Source organism: Heliangelus exortis, chromosome 3 (assembly GCF_036169615.1).
Source record: "Heliangelus exortis chromosome 3, bHelExo1.hap1, whole genome shotgun sequence".
In the NCBI taxonomy this organism is placed as follows: Eukaryota; Metazoa; Chordata; class Aves; order Apodiformes; family Trochilidae; genus Heliangelus; species Heliangelus exortis.
The window spans coordinates 86482359-86502922 of NC_092424.1; the positions used below are offsets into that span (position 1 = coordinate 86482359).

Below are 20564 nucleotides of genomic sequence, written 5' to 3' on the forward strand. Positions count from 1 at the left end.
TGCTTAGGTATTATTGTGTACACACACTGTGGTATTCCAGTTTCTCTATTCTTGAGGTTTGAATGCTTTTTATTCTCTTTGTAAGAGGTCACTGAATTTTTGCCTTAAGAACTGCAGAATAAAGGGGAGTTGCAGGTGGACAGTTTTTCCTGGCATACTTTCACTTAGAATAAGGCTATGAAGAATGTTACAAAATTTGTTTACTTTGACTTTTCCTTGATGTCCTGTCAAGGTGAAAGCATGCATCATCTAATTAATAATCTCTTAGCTCTAGCAGGACTGTTTTACTGCTACTTAATTAGCATTTTAGTTTTCTTTGCATGTATACAGCTTCAGTTAGTGGGCTTTATCAAAAGATTCTCTTTAATATCTGTATAAAATACTTTTGACCATCTTAGAAGTGCAGAAAATATTTTGGAGCTTTGCTTATTGCCTTTATTACACTTTTATCTTGAGCTCAACTTGTATGTTATTGTTCAAGAGTTTCTCAGACTTCAAGAGAACTTCCATTTGTTGTGAGGCAAATACTAGATATGGAAAATACTATTCCTGCTTTTTGTTTGGGGTGGTCAGTTTTAAGGGAGTCAGACAAAATGGGACAAAACTGAATAGCAGATTTAGGAATAATACTTAGTCTTGGTGGTCTTTTACAGTGTTAACTCAGTGGCTACGTTCCTACTTCTGTAGTCTTATTGTCTTTGCATTGAGTCCTGGATTCCTGCTTTAATTCTTACTTTGAAACAGTATCAGCATGTGACTTGTTAAACCCTTTTTCTCCAATGAGTAAGCTTTCTTTGATGTGGAGAAAAGTAAATTTTGAGAACACTTGTTTTACCTCAGAGCTAAATCAAACTCAAAGATGAAGCTGTTTATTTTTCAGTTTAGTCAAAAGCAGCATATTAGAAGATCCCAAGGAAATTATTAATGGTCAGCATGGGTTGTCAATATTGTCAAGTAACTTCTTTCTAGAAAATTTAACTACTCCTCTAGATAGCAAATGTACTGCTTGTCCTGTCTTTATTAGGGTTTTGCACACTTTCATATGTTACTCTGAGGGGCATGAGAAATGTCATACTCTAGGGATAGACATAAACTGTCGAAGTTTAGAGTTTTGCATCAGTTTTTCATAGGGTACTTCAATACAGCTGTGAGCCAATTGGAAATAGGCTTCAGGTAGGTAATACAAGAAAGTGAAGTGCTCCATTTTGAAGAAGAGTCTTAGGTGAGCACAGCATGCTTGTGTAGCTTAGCTCAAGCAGGGGCTTGAGGGTATTGACATCAGTCCAAATACATGGAAGGTACTACAGAGAGTGTAGTGTTCTCGTGATAAATAAAGAGTGGTACACTTGAACTCCAGCAAGGGAGAGCTAAGCTGTTTGCTTGTCTCATCTTAAGGATAGTAAGGTCTTTATGTAAATGTATCAGTCTATCCACCTGCTGCTGAAGGCCTTCAGTTCATGCCATTTTGAGGCTGGAGGGCTAAGGTGTTTCTCTTCATCCCCTCTCCCTCTGTTCCTTGGAGAGAGCCGAAAGAGGGAAAGTGGTAGGTAGTTGCTTGGGTAAGGGCCATGCTGGCAGATACTAACAATTTTTGGAAGTTAATATTGAAATTTTTTAAAGCGCCACCAAAGTTTGTGGATCATGTCATACTTCCTAAATTCCATCATTATATTATGGAATTATGCATAGGTGAAAAAGCTTAGCATTACTGAAATCTGAGAGTAGAAAGAGGAGGCAAAGAGCTCTCTGAATAAATAAAAATAGATGATGCAGGGATCAGAGGAGTGTTAAGGAATTCAGAGTTATCAGCTTGTGACTCTGTGTGCAGTAGCAGTGGAAAAATGCAGTAATTGATTGAATATTTCGGTCATTTGGCCTGACCTATTAAACTGAAATGCAATTCAGCTTTCCCCTATGACTTAACTAGTATGCTTCCATTTTCACTAATGAAAAATGTATGACATTTTTGTCCTGTTTTTTATGCTGAGCCCACACCTTTGAATCCCAGATGTCCAAAGAGGAAACAAAGCTTTAAACTGGTTCTTACCATTTTCCATTTTATCTGCTTACTTGCCTGTGTGGAGGCTTTATGTTAAGATGCTAAAGGAAGTAAATTCAGGCAGTAGTGTAATTTGTGTTATTAGGTATTATTTCAAGTATTAATGTATGAAGCATTGCACAAAAACATAGTTCACTGATTTTTGGCAGTCACTTGAATGCCTGTACCACAGGCTGTAAATTAAAAAACCCAAGCAGACACTTATGTGATCACAGTCATGCAGGTGACTTTCAGGCAACAGCTCTGAAATCTGTTCTGTCACCAATGATTGAGTACAGGTGGGTATGGGATCTGTGTTTTGCAGCTGAGGGATATGAGGAAGTGACCTGGCAATAGAGCAGTTCAAACTGATTGTAGTGGAGGATTTAACATAGCTTGAGCTATGATTTCATTGAGGTCCTGCCTTCAAAAGGACTAGGGAGTAGGAAATAAGATTGTCTTGCATTTGAAGTTAGGAGTGGCCAAGTTTTTTTAATAGATTAAAAATGAGGGGGCAGTCTAATCAATTAAGGTATGAGAGTCTAGGAAGAACAAAAGGATACTTTCCATGAAGGGCTTAAGTCAACCGATGCTCTGAAATTTTATAAAGGTAGGCTGATATTAATTGCAAATCATTTGTGGTTCAGTAGTCTTAACAGCACTGTGGAAGTACAGGATAAACTAAGGAGGAATGAAAATCTTAATATTAGCCTTTAGTTTTATACTTAGTGTGACTGAAGTTGAGGCTAAAATGGGAAAAAGACTTTTTCAGCCACTTACCTACTACATGCTATGCATCTCTGTAGAAGACAGTCATGTTCCAAAGGAGGTATGGAGACCTGTTTATTTGCCATAGTTCATAGTAGGTAATGAAGTAATTCTTTTAATTTTTGAAAACATCTATTTAGTGCAAGGCCAATGCCTACTGTTAGTTTGCTGTGGAGAGATAAAAATCTTAGGGCACTCAAATATATAGAAATGGCCAAGTTAATAGTTGATGTTGGTTTCTAAATCTATATCTGACAAGGCCTACGTAGTTTGAATTGGTTTTTAAGTGATATTCTAATACTGTTTGAGCTTGCATGTGGAAGCTTATTTTCAGAGTTTAGTGAACAATTAATAGCATTGTAACTCTGAATATCTCTAATTAGCAGCTGTAATAAAGTTCTTAAACTTTTCAAGGTGGCTCTGAGACAAGATGATTAAAATAAAGTAGCTATGATCCTCCCTCATTTATGTAGAAAACCATGTTTTCGTGTGTATTGAATTTGGGGGTACCTGTGTATAGAATTTAGAACCAAGTCTGTAGGTTGTCTCAATCTGAAAATGTTACTCTTTGGGGAAGTTCAGCATACTTCTCTGAGCATGTTCCCTGACTGAGGTTTCTAGGAAAATACAGTGAATGTGGAGCTGTAACTGAATGGGATTGGCATCTGGGTTCCCTTTGGTGTGGCATCGATTAACACACACCCCCTCCTCCCTTCTTTGAGGGAGAAAAACCTCCCAAAGAAGTGGAGAATGATTTTCTGAACTAGCCTGTAGCCCAGAATGATCAGTAATATGTGTTCTTGTTGAGGAAAGCTTGAAGAATTAAATCCCTGGCTTGAGTGTTGGCTTTGGTAAGCATAATAAAACCAACTTTTTTGTCTTATCATCAAGATCTTAAGAAACCATTTTATTTCTCTGAACTGACCTTAATTCAGATAATTTTTAGAAGAACTGAAAGAAGCTAAGCCAACTTTAAAGCCAGGTGACCTCTTCCTCCAAAGATAAAAAATGAAAAGGAATGAAAAGGAAAGGTTTTTTAATATTCAGGTACTAAATCTTCTGGTTTTTTAAGCTGTTTGCTTATCTGGTCCTTAAGACCTGAAAAGTCTAAATGCACAAACCCAGCAAAGCTGCTACCATGGTTGGCCTACAAAATCTTTTCTACTCCTACTAAACCTATCTACTACTAAAAGCTTTAACCTGTACTTATGTATGCTTAAGACTTGCTTGCTAAATAACCTCAGCTGTTACACTTTTCAAATTGAGTAGGTTATGCAGCACAAAAGAAGGTAGTGGGGCAGATTATGTGGTGGAGCTAAAGGGATTTGAAAAGTCTTCTAGAACCTTCTCCAGAAGAGGCCTTTATCTGGTTGTTGTGATGTGGTCATAGGAATTTAATCTTACTAAATTACTTATGGATTAATAGTGTTTGAGAATAGTAGTATTTAAGTAGCACTTAAGTTTTTTGAAAACTCAAATAGTCTTCCTACTACCTATTTTCTTAAATTCTCAAATTTTCACATCAATTAAAAGTTAAATTTCTATGTGATGTAAACCTTTGAGTCAAAATATTTTGAAAATTGATGTTTGAACTGTGAAAGTGGAAATACTCTAGTGATGAGTAACCAAAAGGACTTGCAGGCAGAGGTAAGAAAAAAGTAGTCCTGGAACTTGGGCTTAGTTATTTGAGTTCTACATCACTTCCTCCAAGCGATTTGATCATTGAGTGTTTCCAAGTAATTCTATGAAAGGAAGTGTTCTCTAGAGAAATCTGATATGTTCCTTGTAAGCAGTGCACAAGTTGCTTCTTGTTTGAAGTTGAGCACACTGATTTCCATTAATGAAACCCAAATGTACCCATATATGTAAAGCTTTCCATGTAATACAGCAAGTACAGATAGTGTGTTCTGCTAAATTCTGTATTAATTTGATATAACATCTGTGTTCTTAGACTTCACTTTTAGGTAGACTTTGGTATTGCACTGTATAGCACATGATGTACTTCAGTTCTTGTTTCTGAACTCACTGTATGTACCAGGTGAAAAGGTTGTTCTCATATGAGATGAAAAAATTTTAAAATGCTTGACATAAATCCTGTTTAACAGAGTAAATATTTTCTTAGCACTTCTCTCAAGTAGTTACGAAAAAGTTTGCTTCAAGTGTGTTTGAGCTCTGAGATGATACAACATCATTGGTCCTTTATTGAAATTTAAACAAGACTTCTTTTTGTATCAACTGCAAGCACTTTCAGTTAAATGTAATAAATTTTTACTTCTAGATTGTGTGGGGAGTGTTCTTCATCATTGTGGCACTGCTCTTCACTGTCTCTCTATTCTTGTCAAAGTAAGTACATTTCAGCGTTTTTCATAACCGCTTAAACTACATAGTTTCTGCTCTAATAAAAATCAGAGGTGGTTTGCTTCAAGTCAGCCCACTCCACTGCTATGCTACATTTCTGTAACTAGAGCTGCATTTCTCAATATAATGGCATATACTGAAACTGAACAAAATGTACCAAGACAGATTGAAAGGGTATGGTTCAGCTTGATTGACTTTATGCTGCTGAAAAAGCGTTCTGATTCAGCAGAGGAATTAAGCATATAGGTTAAGGAAGTTTAATTCAGACTGCAGAAGTATTCTGGTTGCTTGAATGAATCTCAATGCACAGAGGTACTCCTTAGGCTGGGTAACAAGTGCTTATTGCATTAAATGACATGTATAATCCATCATGATGTGCATTGTATAGCATTAACATTGCGTAACTGTTTGGTGTTGAAAACAATATAGCCAGCTGCAAATCTGGTGGATTTAAATGGAGATTGACACTAACAAGAGGTTTCAAATGTTGGCATTTTTTAGTTCTTCAGATGGGGCAAATAAACACAATGACCCAAACTAGGGAAAAGCTGAAATGTCAAGGAGATGCTGAAACCAATATACCTGTTCACAGGACAAGTGCAGGGAGTGCGGTGAAACAACATGTGTGTCCATACAGATGTGAAAAAGCTGTCAGTCTCTGGACTTAGTTCATCTCTTTTGAGTTTCCTTTCTAAATTAAATTGAAGATAAAGCTCTGAGAGAACCATAGTACTTACTGGGTTTTGCTTAATTATTGCAGCTTGGACAAAGCTCTTCATTCAGCTGGCTTCGACTCAGGATTTATAATTTTAGGAACTAATCTGACCAATCCATTGAATATGCTGTTACCTGTTCTTCAAAGAGTAAGTAAAAAAAAATTGATAAAAATATGTAAGGATGCCCTCTGCTTTCTGCTAGGCTGTCAAAAGGCAAATCAGACTTCTCCCCAACTGATTCATTAAAACAGTTGTCTACATGTATGTTCTGGAAAAGCAAGACAACAAAGCAACTTATTTGTCGACAATATTTTAGTTATTGGATACTGATATGAAAATCTTGGGTGGATGGAAGCAGATGCTGGAGAAAGAGGGTGCTTGAAACTAGCTTTTATCTGGTGAGGACATAATAATGAGGAATTACATCATTTGTGTGAATCTCACACAGAATAAAAGCAACTCCCATGCCATAGTTGTTTGTGTACTTTATGGTCTACCCCCACATAAGTGAAGTAAATGCATTTTTACACTTTTTATTGTACTTATTGCCTATTTAAAAGATATATTGCACTCTGTTTTGTATGTTACCATAATGCATTAGTCTTTTGAAACAAGCACTACATAAGAACAAGCATGTGCTGACTTCAGTAGGGTTGGAAGGCATCAAGGCTGCACATGAATTTGGCAATCAGTAATTGAAAAAGAAAATCCTTAATCTAACTTAGTGCTTTACTTCCCCTAGTAGAGTTCTTTGCATAATCTTGATGTAATTGGTTGGTACAATGGTTTACTTCCCCATGGCTTCTGAAACTATTGAACACCTAAGCTCACAGTTTATTGAGAAAAGTAGTGTTCAGCTCAAGTATTATCTTAAGCTGTTATTACTGCAAATAAAAAAATCAAGTTTTGTATACAAATATGTTCAGAAATGTTCACAAATAGTTTATACAGTCCTAAGATGATTGTTGCTGCTGTGAACTTCCTTTTAGATAAGCTCTTAGAACATAGATTTTTAAGCCAAGGAATACTTAATTCTAAGAATTCAAAATTAAGGCAAGCTTTTAAATTAAGGAAAATGCTTGGTTGCTTTCACAAACTAATTGTACAAGCTCTATTAGCAGCATTTGGAGTCACCTATAAAAAAAACTTTAAATGGAAGTACTCTTACTATCTCAGATGCTATGGGTAGAAAGTACTTATTAAACTTAGCGTGGAAAGAGGCTATTTTTGAAACTGAAAATTTTCTTGCTGTGTAATTTTCTAACTGCTGTGTTTTTGTTTTAGGTATTTCCACTTGATTATATTCTTATTACAACTATCGTTATGTACTTTATCTTCACATCAATGGCAGGGATTCGAAATATGGGTATATGGTTCTTCTGGACAAGGGTAAAAATGCCTTAAGAATTTAGTTTCTAATACTCAGTAGGGTGTTTAGCACATATGTGATACTGAATGTATTTAAGTATCCATTATTTATGAATTGCTCATAAATTGTGGGTGTTGCAAATAACATTGTCTGTATGCCTCATGAATATTAGAAGTCTGTTGTACAATTTTTACTGTTTTTGCAGTGTATTCAGTTTTGCTGAGCTGTCAGACCAAAACTGATATTGTACTTTAAGCAATGCAGCCAGCTGACTCTTTCCAGTGTTCAGTCAATGGCACTTTGGCTTCTGGCTTTTCCAAGGTAAAGCCATATGAATCTGATACACTGGAAGTATTGGTGAATTCTATAGTCCAAGTCTGAAATGTGTATGCAGTCAGTAGTCCTTGACTTGCTTTTTAGGTGGCAAGCAAGTTTAGCTTCATAAGAAAAGCAAAACCAAAACAGTAGTGAGGATATGGCATATCTGAATGTGATGCAAATAGCATATTACTGTATTGGAAAAAGCAGCTTTGTATCCAACAGTATGCTATTCATGCCTTAATTAAATATTCCCCTGCTTCTGTGCCTACTTTCCCTTTAATACCATCACCCTTTCATGCAGTGACACCACAAAGTTGTGAACAGTGACCCTGAGATCTTGCAATGAGTTGTAAGATTAGCTGTTGTTCATCTTCCATCATTTACTTCAGCTGCAAGCTTCTTTACCCCAGTGTGGTACTCACGTTGAGCCTTTGGGGATTACAGAGTAGAGTGGTATCTACAGATTAACATTTATGGATTGTCTTGGTCCCTGCAGTGGGAAAGATGCCACCATGTGGTATGCAAGTTTTCTCTGAGCCTGTAAATCCTCTCTCATGACTCCCTTCTCTGTTCCTAGATCAGAATACAGGTGTGGTAATAGATGATGCCTCACCTTGACTGAAGGACCCCAATATTTTTAGACAAACCAAGGCACAGTGAAAGCAAACACCATTTAACTGCTGCTAACACCATTGGCTGCTAACTGCTGGGTTTTCAGTGTTCTAGGTCATTAATACAAAAAACGATTCATTTGGCTAAGTAGCTGTGCTTTGAAATTCAGGTAAATACACCTTAAAACCTGATTTGCATTATTGGAAATAAGTTTTCAGATGATAACTTAGCAGTTCCCTGCTTTTTGCAGTGGAATTAAAGCTGTTACTTGGATTAAAGAGGATTTTAAATGTCTTCGAGGGGAAAATAAGATTTTAAGTTCTTAATATTTGTATGTTTTCTGGTTTTAGCTTTATAAAATCAGACGAGGAAAAACACGACCTCAAGCACTGTTGTTTCTCTGTATGATACTTCTGTTGATAGTTCTTCATACAAGTTACATGATCTACAGTCTTGCCCCTCAGTATGTAATGTATGGAAGCCAAAAGTACCTGGTACAGGTGAGATGTAATTCTTTTTTTAGAAGTAAGTTTGACTAGTGTATCAAATATACTGCTTGCACTAACCTTTAAATCCAGGCCTGTTCTCAGCTTTGAGTATTTATTTTGTAGCCAGATTCTTTAAACTATGAGGTCTCCTGTTAATACACAAGCCAGAAAGTGATCATACTATATATAACACAACTTAATTTCTAGTTCCTCTTCAGACAGTATTTAACTTTGAGTAGTGCTTCACTTATCAAAATAAGACAGCTGCTAGCTTCCACTAGTTTTTGTACTGGTTGTACAGCAACTTAAGTTGCTGAGTGACTGCAGTGAGGATTACTTTTAGTGTGTAAATCAGTCTACAGACTGAAAGTAATTTTGTTTTCTAGTTGGTAGCTTTTATGCACAGATTTGTGAGAAATGACAAAATACAGTAGAGGATGATAATCAGAACAAAGCTGAATGTGGTAATAAATCACATTTCAGACATTTTGGGCTGTCCAACTTCATGAAACTCTTGCAGCTCTTGGTCTATAAAATCACAGAATCATCTGTGTTGGAAAGGACCTCTGATATCATCAAGTCCAACCCTTAATCCACTGCCACTATGGTTATTAGATCATGGCACTGAGTGCCACATCAGTTTCTTTTTAAAATTGTCCAGGGATGGAGAATCTACCACCTCCCTGGGCAGCCCATTCCAATGCCTGATCACCCTCTCTGTAAAGAATTTTTTCCTAATATCTAACCTAAACCTCCCCTGGCAGAGCTTAAGTACATGCCCTCTTCTATAAAATTAAGTAGCTAACATTTCCCTCTGCTTTTATTTCACTTTTGTGTAATTCAAGACCTTGGGGTTTTTAAGTCTCATCTTCTGTACCTGAAGTCTTCAGTTCTTGTATTTCATCTTAATTTGAGTGGAGGCCTGTGTATTTATGTGGAAGTTTGAAGATACACATCACATGCATCTTGAGGGGTTTTATGCACAGCTGTTTGCCTTGATTTGATATCTTACAAGCAGTAGGCTTTGCTAGCTCTGATCTTGCAAATTTAGACAACTAACCAGATTATGAACATTTACTCAGGTTCAGGCACAATAAAAATCCAGGTCTCTTGGTGCACTGTGTGGGGTTAAAAGTGTTTAACGAAGACAAAACAATTGAGCCGGAGTGGTTGGATGGAGAGGTTTAAACGTGATTGAAGTAACTGGGTGCTGCTCTGAGCATTTGGAATACTTCTGTTAGTTTTGCAGAAGGCTGTGACTATTTTAAAAAAGGCAATCACACATCAACCTTCTTGTGCTAAAAATATTTAGTAAACTGCGTATGCAGCCTATTATAATTTCTTTCAGTTTAAAAAGATTAGATGCAGAATACTTTGAGCAAAGGGACTACCAAGAGAAACTGAAGTAGTGTGTTAAACATGATAGAGAAGAGGAATCTGAATGTGCCGAGTAGATATTGTAGAATTGTCACTGCAGGAAGTGAAGCATTTTAAAAATGCTACTTTTTCTGCTGTCTTTACATCTAAATTGTCTGATAATGGGAAGCTGGTCATCCTGGTACCACTGAGCACAGTAATAGAATCACTGTTGAGGACTCGAATATTTGCTGCTTAGGAGATTTAATGCATTTTTATTAATTTTATGCTAGACATTGCTAATATGAAATAAACATTCTTAGGCATGTATAAATTAGCTTAACTTGCCAGAATTAGGGTAGTAGCAGCAGGAAGCTAAGCTGAAAATCAGTTTAGTAAAGTGATTTGCTTCTGTGGTAAGTTTGTATACTGTTGCCATGATTACATACTATGTAGGTAGTCTAGAACATCATATAACTATCTGAGCTCAAGTCCCTGCAAGACAGCTTGCTTGTTTTTTGTTTGGGTTTTGGGTTTTTTTCTTATATTGTAGACTAATTGTATGTTTTTTAATTACAGTGCAGAACCATTGTATGTGGGGAGGTAGAAAGGACTTTTCAATTTAATTAAGAATCATATCAAACTGGTCTTAAAACCTTTCAATGACCTGATAAAATAATCTGTCATGATATAGCTTGCGAACAGCACAAAAGATTGAAAAATAAATAATAAAGACTAGCTAGCAATTTGCTTTGTGAATAAAATGGCAGGCATCATCCTTATTTCTTTCACTGGATGAACTCTTACTACATCTCACCATAAATTTTGTTAGTTTTAGTTAATACTTTAATGTAAATAGTAACTTCTAGATTCTGTGTAACTTAATCTAGCTTTGTGTAAGACTACATATGCTTTGTTTAATAGATGTGGTTTGCTTTGTGTAGTACTGCCAATATAGTAAGGATCTTAAATTTGGATGTTAGAAATTCTAGCTATGTAAAATGAAAGTTATTTTCCTCTGATAGTTCTGAGATCATTCTTTTCAGCATGGTAAATGTTCTTAATTTCTCCTAGGAAGGGTTAATACCATGAAATGCTTTAATTTACATATCTGTTTTCAAACAAGTTTCATTTTTCGTGTCTGTTTTGTGAAAAGGTAGAAAACTTTCAGTGGACCTTAAAAAGGTTTTGACTTTTGTTAGGAGAGAAGAAAGGACTGTTAGAGAGAAGCTGGTTTTATGACTTTAAGGTACATTCCAGTGCCTTGAGCTGATGGAAACCATTTAGAGTTGAATCCAGATATGTCAGAAGTCTTAAATTACAAGAGTGTTCATGAAGAACAAGAATTATTCAGACCTGGAAAAAAGCAGAGCTGCTATCAAAGGAAACCTGCAGTCTGGCTATTGTTGTGTGTTGTATTTTAAATTCCTACTATTCTAAAATCAAAATGAATAAAGGTAAAGGAGAAGAAATTCTGAAATGGCAAGGTTCTTATTGTTCTGTGCTTTTTTTATATTCCTCAGTATAAATGTACAGCATAAAATGCTGTTTTTTTGAAAGACTGTCTCTAATCTCTATGATTGGGCAGTGTAAGCTGTAATGGTGACAGCCAACAGGAGTACCTCCTGGAGCTGGAGTCCTGCTAAATGTGCACTACATAATTGAAATTGCATGTAATGTGTTCTCATCTTATTGCTTGTTTCTGCACATTGTTCTTTTATTTTTGGTTCCAATTTATCTCCTGATTTCTGTGCCTAGTCATACTCCTTTTGGATGAGTTTCTTCTAAGGCAGTATTGATTTCTATGTGTCCATGATGAATTTAAGTCTTCTTATAAACTGTTGCTTTTTTTTTGGGTAGGTACTTGGTTGTTTTCCTTGAATGTTCACAGTGAAAGCTGAATTTACTCAATAGAGATGAACTTTGTCAGTTATCTTGTCAGAGAAACACTTGGTTTTATGTGCCATCTTACACTGATTTCTTGTGGGTTTTAAGGGACATGTTTTCTTTAGCCAGAAGGAGAACAGATATTGAACTTGATAAAGGTTTGGGGTTTTTTTTGTTTGCTTGTTTTGTTTTGGGGTTTTTTGTGTTTGGTTTGGGGTTTTTTGTGGGATTTCTTTTTAGGAAGTGATAGGGGTGAAGTTAAGTACAGTAGATGGAGAGACCATTTAAGGTGAGTTAGTGTATGAAGAAATCACTGAAGTACAAAGGATTTGCGTTGAATTCTGTTAAAATTACTCGCTGACTATTTAAAAGTGTAGTACACAGAGTTCATGTAGTCTCTGAAAGGGCAAGTTTTGTGAAGATTTGAGACATTTAAAGAGGAATATTTGGGTATTAAGTAGTTCACTTCAGCATAATTTGTTGTCTTTTACTCTGGCTATCTTAAGTATATTGGATACCAAATCATATATACACACATATATGTGCGTGTGGTGTGTGTGTGTGTATGGCTTTTAGACCAGAAGTAAATAGAGTTCAGTAACATTATGTAAGTCTAACACATCCATTGTGTCTTCATCACCAAAGCTGTATTCCAGGTTCATTTTACATGCTGTTAAAAGGTTTAATTTCAGACATGAAGGTTTCTTTACAAATCTTCAAAAAGAACACAAGCTATTACTTTTTTTAAATGAAAGCATATTTAGAAATGTTCTTTCTGTACCACTTAGAATTCCTCTGTACATACTGTTCAAAAACCACTTTAATCCTTCTAAATATTGTAAGAGATTTGTCAAAGCCTTTTTTATAAAATTAAAGATTCATTGGGAGATGTTTGTTTCAGAGACTAACTGTGTATGGAAGAACACTACTGGTAGACTAGTGTACTGATTTTCCATATTTATAATGCAGAGTAATAAGACAGTTGATGGCCAGCCAAGGAATGTGACAACATTTGTATCTAAAGACTGTGATGCAGATGCACCTGAAGGTAAGAAACTAATTTCTTCTTTCCTTTGCATATGTGCATGATTTGCTGTAATAAAGCATTCTGTCTTTTCATGACTTTGAAGAGACTTTGTTCTAACTTGAAGCTTTTATACACAGATATGTCCAGAAAACAGCTTGCTTACAGCCTACCTAATTCATTTTAAGAAATTACTATTTTTAGTAGAAACCACATGCAACCATACATTCTAATTAACTTTATAATCTTCCACTTGCTCTTAGGTGTATGTAGAAGACCTTAAAAGTAAACCCTTTGAATAGTATTTGAAATGTCACTTGAATTTATATACTTATCATACAAATATGCAATGTATTCAGGAAAACTAGGATCCAAACTTCTTATTGCAATGTTACAGATCCCTAAGAGGATTCAGCAGCTTTTATTCAGATGTAAGTAGGGGCTGTTCCTTGAGCAACAGCACTAGTGGAACTTGGTGTCTTAGGCTCTTCCTGTAATTTTTCCAGTCTATCATGACCTATGATTTCCAGCATTGTTCTTGCTCAATTGTGTTATTAGCCATCCCTTTTTGACCAGTTATTTGGGCAGAAGATGTGTTCTGGATATTCTGGAGCTCTGAGTAGTGCATCTTGCAAGCAGATGGATAGTTGTGGAACTTTCTATGCAGACCTGTTGGATTTTTTTGAGGGAATGGTAATTTTTTATTTGATTTTTATTCCTCTGTGAAACTTGGCTAAAGCTAGGAATGAGTTTTAGCCTGGTTTAATTTAAAAAAAAAAAATGGAAAACATACTAGATTTGTTTTTTACAGTGTTGCCTTTCCCTTTCCTTCTTCTCTGCATATAAACAATTCTTGCACAGTTTGAACAGCACTAGCTATTGTACAATTGCTATTACTATTTTATATTATTCTATATTACTATTGCTATTACTATTGTACTATTGCACTATTGCTATTGTAATGCTGATACTGCTGTTTAAGGTCACTTTTTTTTTTTATTCTTGTTTGAAAAAATTGATCTCAGCAAAAGATACAGTTCTTGGAATGGTCCAGATTTTTTCAGGCTGAAGCTGTCAATTGTTCTTACTCTGCCAAACTTTGAGGTTTTCTGCATAATGAGAATTTCAATTATGTATGCATTTATATAGTTAGAAAAATGCTTGACTGTATTTGTTGACTGATAGAAAAGATATATTTGTTTGTATTCATCTTATTATCAGTGTTCTGTAGCTACTTAATTTTGACTGTGCTTCTAGAAGCTTTTAGCAAATCCTCACATTTTCTTCTCACTTGTGTGACTGTGAATTTTTAATTTAAAAATTTTTTTTTTTACTAGACCTTATTACAATATTCCAACAGTTTAAGTGTGGCTACAATGAAGATGGAGACCCCCTGTTTACAATAAGTCACACGGATAAGATGAGGGGTAATGAGTACAAAGTGCTCCTGGGGAGATTCTGATTTAACACGAGGAAAAGTTTTCATTATGAGGACAGACAGTCAGACATTGGCACAGTCTCCCAGGGGAAGTGATAGGTTCCCCTACTTTGCAAAGTTTTAAGTCTCAGCTTGACAGGGTGCTGAGACATCTCACTTAAAAAAATCAAGGGTTGGACCAGATGATCCTTGATGTCCCTTCAACCTGACATTCTACGATTCTAGTGAGGATAGCTGGACCATTGGTTCTTTGTTCCAAGTTTCTCAGGCTGTCATCTCTTCTGCAAGGTACTTCCCCTGTATTCAAACATCTTCAAATTCAGTCTGTAGGTGTTAATCTGTTCCTAGTGGTTTGTATCATTTCCCAAGGGGGATGGATTTTTCTCTTTTCACCTCCATACTTTATATAAATTCATCCACCTTTATTCTTGATGCTTTTTTAAGATTTATTGCATTTTTAAGTGTTTTGACTTTGACTTTTAAGTGTTTCACTTTAGCAAGTGTCATAATTAATATTTAAGCTGCCATTTTTTTTGTGATTAAAAATAGAAATTCTGCTGTGGTAGCATTTAAAAGAGCAAAATTTTTCATATTTCAAACTGAAAACTTTGGGTTGTATATGTCTTTTGTTTCTTGTAAACAGCTCTTCACCTTGGCTTAGTATTTGCTGGGAGATTATACTCACTGGCATTGATAAGCTCATTGACTTTTCTGGGAGAAAATAAAAAATAGTCTGGTTTCTTCAAATTTGCTTAACTCCAGGAACTGGTGCTGGACTGAAACGCCATATATTCCACCTGTGCTTGATATTTGAGTACTTCCAATACTTTTTTTTTTAACTGGCTTTGATAAATGATAATAAAGCTGATGCTTAAAACCAGTGTATTAATGTGCTGAACCCAAGAGCTGGGCTGTGTATGTGATTGGATTGGTTTGCCATCACTAAAATGTATTGTTGCACTGGATATCTTTGAGTCATGTTCTTTCTTAATAGAAAAGAGATGGAGAAGTTATTGATGTGCTGTCCTATGATAGCTTAGTGTAAATAGAAGATTAATGGATATTTCTTAAGTATGAATGTTAATATGATCAGAAGGCTATAATGCAATTCTATTAACAGGTACAGTCAAGCCATTAGAGTTTTTATAAAATAAATATTCCTTTTGTAATGTTCAACTTCAAAAATAAAAGAGCTGCATTAGTGAAAGCACTTTATACACTGTTTCATAGTAGTCAATTTTAGAAATGGACACGTGCTGCTTGCCTTGGAATACCTGACACTTTTAATAGCTAGTAATGAAAACTAAAAATAAATTTTGTAGCTACTACTATTATGCTCTGTGATCAGTTAGAATATGTTGAAAACTGAAATTTATTTTGGTTTTAAAGATACTAGACACAGAATGAAAATAGATGCAACTGATTCCAAATCAAGATAAAGGTTGTCCAAGCACTTGTAGTTTTAATGACCTCTGGTACTAGAGTTTTATCTTATGTAAACCACTGAACTGGAACTAAATGCAGATATTGGTTTGTATTCTCAGCACTTTATTTTGCTTTTTATAAACTGTATTAATTCTCAAATGAGTTTTTTCTTTAAGCATAAAACAAGCTGACCTTTTAATGGCTGTGCTGATAGATAAGTTTAAAGCAATCTGCTCTGTTTTATTGAGTACTTGGATGCTGTAGATTTTATCTCTACTTACTGTAACTAAGTACATTTTTTTCTTTTTGAGATGGTAGAAGAAACCTGATCTGATCTTGTTGCAGCATCTAATACTCTAGCACTTCAGTATTGTTAAAATCAGGCTTTAATGGGCAGTATTTTCTATATTAGCATTTCAAACTAGTGATGGGCTTGATGGAAAGGCCAGCTATACTTTCTGAAGAAATATAAGGCAGTTAAAATAGTCTTATAAAAACCACACTCAAGTATTTAACGAAAAATAAATAACTTTAGGGGGTTCAGCATTATGTTGTCTGCTTTTATGCAGCTAAACTTATCTCTGTTTATTCCTGATATGCAGAAAGTGATGCTGCTTTATACTGAATGCCAGGTTCCATGACAGCATAACTACATAAAAAAGAACAGAAGCCACAGAGTAATTGAGCAGGCTGTATCATTACCTCCATAAAGTACTTTGAGTTACAGTTAAATATCTTGCACAAAAGGTGTGTTCGGGTTAACATGGACTTCTAAAAAGCTTTTTCAGTCATCTTTTGAAGCAGCAAATTAAATGCATTTGTTATAGGCAAAATTAGCATTAGTTTTCAGCGTTTGATACAGTTAAGCAAAGACCTTGTTTGATCATGGTTTTCAAGGGCTAAAGCCAGCTGACATGATGGGTCTGCAGTTTGGTTGAGCTTATGGTGAAGCAAAGGAGTTTGGTTAAATGACTCTTGCATCTGGACTGATGAATTAGCAACTTGGTATAGGTTTAGCTAAACAGGTTAATGAGGTTAAATGTAAATGAGCAATGACTCAGCAGCAAGCCTGTGTAGAAGACTTCTTGCAACTTTAATTATGAGATCTGATAAGCACTATCTGCTTCTTACTAGACCAGAAAACCGTAAGTTTTTTAAGCATTATTTATTTTAACTGCATAGGATTCTATAAATCCCTCTTGACTTGGATTCTCTCATTTTCTTAATAGGGAATATGAGCCTTACCCAAGACCTGCTAAATGCAGTCTATCTGCTGTGCCTTTTATGTAGACCTGCACTGACTTCAACTGAATGTAAAGTGGGAAAGAAAAAAGGTTATCTCCATTTCTAAAGGCTTTGAACTAAGTAGAATTTACTGTGCTAATTAGCTATGTGCCTTGTTTTAGGACACTCCTGTCAGCTTTATTTTAGCTTGAATGAAGACTAGATTTAGACATAAGTTGGAATTTCAAATATGAATGCAAAAACAATAGCATATTTGTTTCAGAGAAATCCAGGAGGCATGCAAAGTGACAGCACAAGTTGCTGAGAACCTTCAATATTTGTAATTCGGTATTAAGTATCTTATGGTCATCAACTACTTCTTCCAAACTGTTGTTTTAAATGAAATAGTTTGAAAAATTATAAAAGGCTAAACAAAAAGCCTAAGTGAGGATTTTAACAAGGGCTTAATCCATTTTCCTGTTTCTGAGTGACCTTACCAGTGCTTTACCCTGAATCTCTATTTATAACTACTGCTACTGAAGACCTCTGTAGTAATGAGAACTCAATGTAAATAAACACAATGGTGTGTATTTGACTCCAGAGAGGTCTGTTTGTCCCACCACTGTGGATAGATACAAGCTGCTCTGAACTGCTGGTGTAATCTAATTATCTTTTTATCTTGGTACAAGCAGTTGATGAATTCACTACATAATATGCTCAAGAAAAGCAATGCAGAAAACTCATCCTGTAGCTCATCCTGTACATCTTCAAACACAGCTTGCCTTAGAGAATTAGGAAGGGTCAATTCATGAAGATGATCTTTTTTTGCTTCATAGAACACATGCCCTGCAGCTAGATGGGATTCACACTGTCCAGTGTCTTTTGTCCAATCTGAACTACATGAGAGAAACCGGAATTGATGACAGGCAGTTGTATCATTGTGTCTGAAGGAGGCAGAAGATAGGAAAGGACATAGATGAAGCTATTGTTTTCAGAGCATCATTAATGAGAAAATCACTAATTTAGAATTTAGTGTTGAGTCTTAAGTTTGACTCTTCAATGATAGCCATAAATGGGTTTGCTCTTCAGAGAATAGATAAGGTGTTCCAGTTGAAAAGTTGCCCTCCTTTGTCAAATGCTTCTTTGAGTGTGAGCTGGCTATAAAAAATTTGGTGTAAGGAGATAATCTGAGGTACTCTGTAAAGATACTAAGAGGTCAAGATGAGTATGTTAAAATGTTTTTTCTCCCCATCCCCTGAGTTCTTTTCCAGTGTAGTATTATCTCAGGATGGGGAAAACACAGGACAAGTACCCTTCTTAAGTGGTTGGCAAGTAGAAAGGATATCACTGAGATGAACATTGAAGGTCAAGTGGTATATGCTTGTAGTTTCAAGGAGAAATCTGAACTGGGGTAAGATGGAGCTTGTACTAAAGTAGTACTGGAAGATGGGGTAGGTAGCTAATGGAAGGCATTTTGATTAGGATGAAAATGGCACGTTATGTTGTCTGACTACTTCCTTTCATAAATCTTGTATCCTCATTCATCGCTAGTGTATTGCCTTTGAAGTTTATCAATATCTGTGTCTTCAATATAAGAAGTGTTTGCCTTGAGTTACTTAAAAATAAGATGTTTAAGGGAGACTTGGGAAGCACCTCTTGCAGAAGTTCAGAATTAAATCAGCAGTTTAAAGGCAAGAAATGGCAATTACATAGCTTGTGTTCAAATGCATCTGGCCAGTGTTTGTAATTAACCTAAATTGCACATAGTGTTTCAAAAGGTATCTAGTGTCAAGTGAAATGCAGAGTGCACTTCTCTCTGCAGGTTCATTTGGGGGTTTATTGCTTCCCTGTAGAAAAAGGACAGTACCTCTGTTTGGAATTAGCATGACTTCAGATTTTAGTAATGGGTTAATGATGCACTTAATGATACACTTTTTCACCATACTAATGCTATGTAGCATTAGTATTACAAATTGCTATTGTAATGCTGCAGTAGCTCTGCTAGGATCAACTCCAAATCTAATATGGCAAAAAGAGGACTGATAGGCTCTTTGTATAGAGGGAAGTGGTGAGAATTCATGCTGAAGTTTAGCTTAAGCTTGTTTTTGCTTGCCTCGAAGATATGGTACTTTTTATGCATCTGAATCCTGTATTGGCTGTTCCTGCATGCTGCTTTATACAAATCCGACTGTTGGAAAATGGTTATGTGACCTAAATCATGCAGTAGGATGTTGCTCTCATTACTTAGCATTCAGAAACTGACTAGTGACTCTCTTCTTTCGGCACAAAATCTCAGATCTTGCTGGAAGTCTATTTATGCTATGAATGGAACCTATGGAACTCACGGTTTCTTGAGTCGTTTAATGTAAACATTCATAGTGTGTAATTATAATTAAGAATCTGTATGACTGACAACTGCATTAGTTCATGTACTGCAAAGTAACTACAACTAGTTATTCTTTATTCAGACTTGTAATTTCTGTAACAAAGTCAGATCTGACTATTTCTTATAAAACCACTTATTTCCATTGATTACATAATTTTCTGTCTTTCTAGTTTTGTATTAGGTTGGATTTGATCTGCTGATATGCCATATGAGGTATCAGATGCAACCTATCTGTAGCTTGAATCACTAAAAAGAAGAGTTTACTGTCTAAATGATAGGTTGTCTCATAGGTTTTTCCAAGTTCCTCATTAGTCCCTGGTTTCCAATTCCCTGGCACCTCCATAGTACACTAAATCTTTTCCTGTGGCAGGACTTGATTCCAAACTTACTGTGCAGCTTTTACTGAATAATGCAGGGTTTTCCACTAGGCTGTTATCCATTTAGACTTTTGATTTCTACGTAGCTTTAAGGAGCCATCTTGTTACCATTTCCAGCTAAGCAAAAATGACCAAACCAAAAAAAACAAGCAAAAAACAAGTGGGATGAAACAGCAGGCAGCTTTTTGTGCCTGTGTGTTAGACCTATATTTAAAAAGGCTGTAGACAACTGCAAAAAATCGTTTAACATCATGAGTGATTTGATACACATGATTCTCTAGTGTGCTGTTGTACTTTCAAAGAGCTGTCAGCTTAAAATGTTGGAAGCTTGGTGATTCACATCTCTATAAGTGGGAAGCTATTGCAGGTACATACAACCAGTTGAGAAATGTTTTCAGGTCCTTTCTATATGTGAATGAACCAATTCCAGTAGCATGTTTTCCAAAATGCTTTTTAGTCTTATAATGGATCAAAGGTGTACATTTGCAGAGTTAATCTTGGGGCAAGTGGTGGTGAAGCTGTAATACTTAGATTATTGTGCAAGCTGACAGAGCAACAACTTGAAGATTGAAGCAATTTCTGGGAAAAAAGTTAGTTAAGGGAAAGGGATAACTGGCATGGGATGCCACAAACTAAAAATTGTAAAATCTTTGTATAGCAGATTTATATTTAGCTAGTGAAATGAGAAGCAGCAGAGAGAGATTGTGAAGTGCAAAGAAAGACTCAACAGCTAAATGAGGCTCATTTTTTTTGTGTTTCTGTGTCTATGTATATATC

General features: G+C 35.7%; 1 protein-coding gene across 1 annotated transcript in view; it reads left to right on the forward strand.

The window, feature by feature from the left end:
- Nucleotides 1-20564, forward strand: part of LMBRD1 (LMBR1 domain containing 1) — a 71587-nt gene that overhangs the window by 44573 nt on the left and 6450 nt on the right. Inside the window, exons 10-14 of the mRNA XM_071741617.1 lie at nucleotides 5085-5149; nucleotides 5925-6027; nucleotides 7165-7269; nucleotides 8533-8682; nucleotides 12883-12961. Of these exons, the coding sequence (XP_071597718.1) occupies nucleotides 5085-5149; nucleotides 5925-6027; nucleotides 7165-7269; nucleotides 8533-8682; nucleotides 12883-12961 (502 nt within the window). The remainder of the gene's footprint in view (nucleotides 1-5084; nucleotides 5150-5924; nucleotides 6028-7164; nucleotides 7270-8532; nucleotides 8683-12882; nucleotides 12962-20564) is intronic.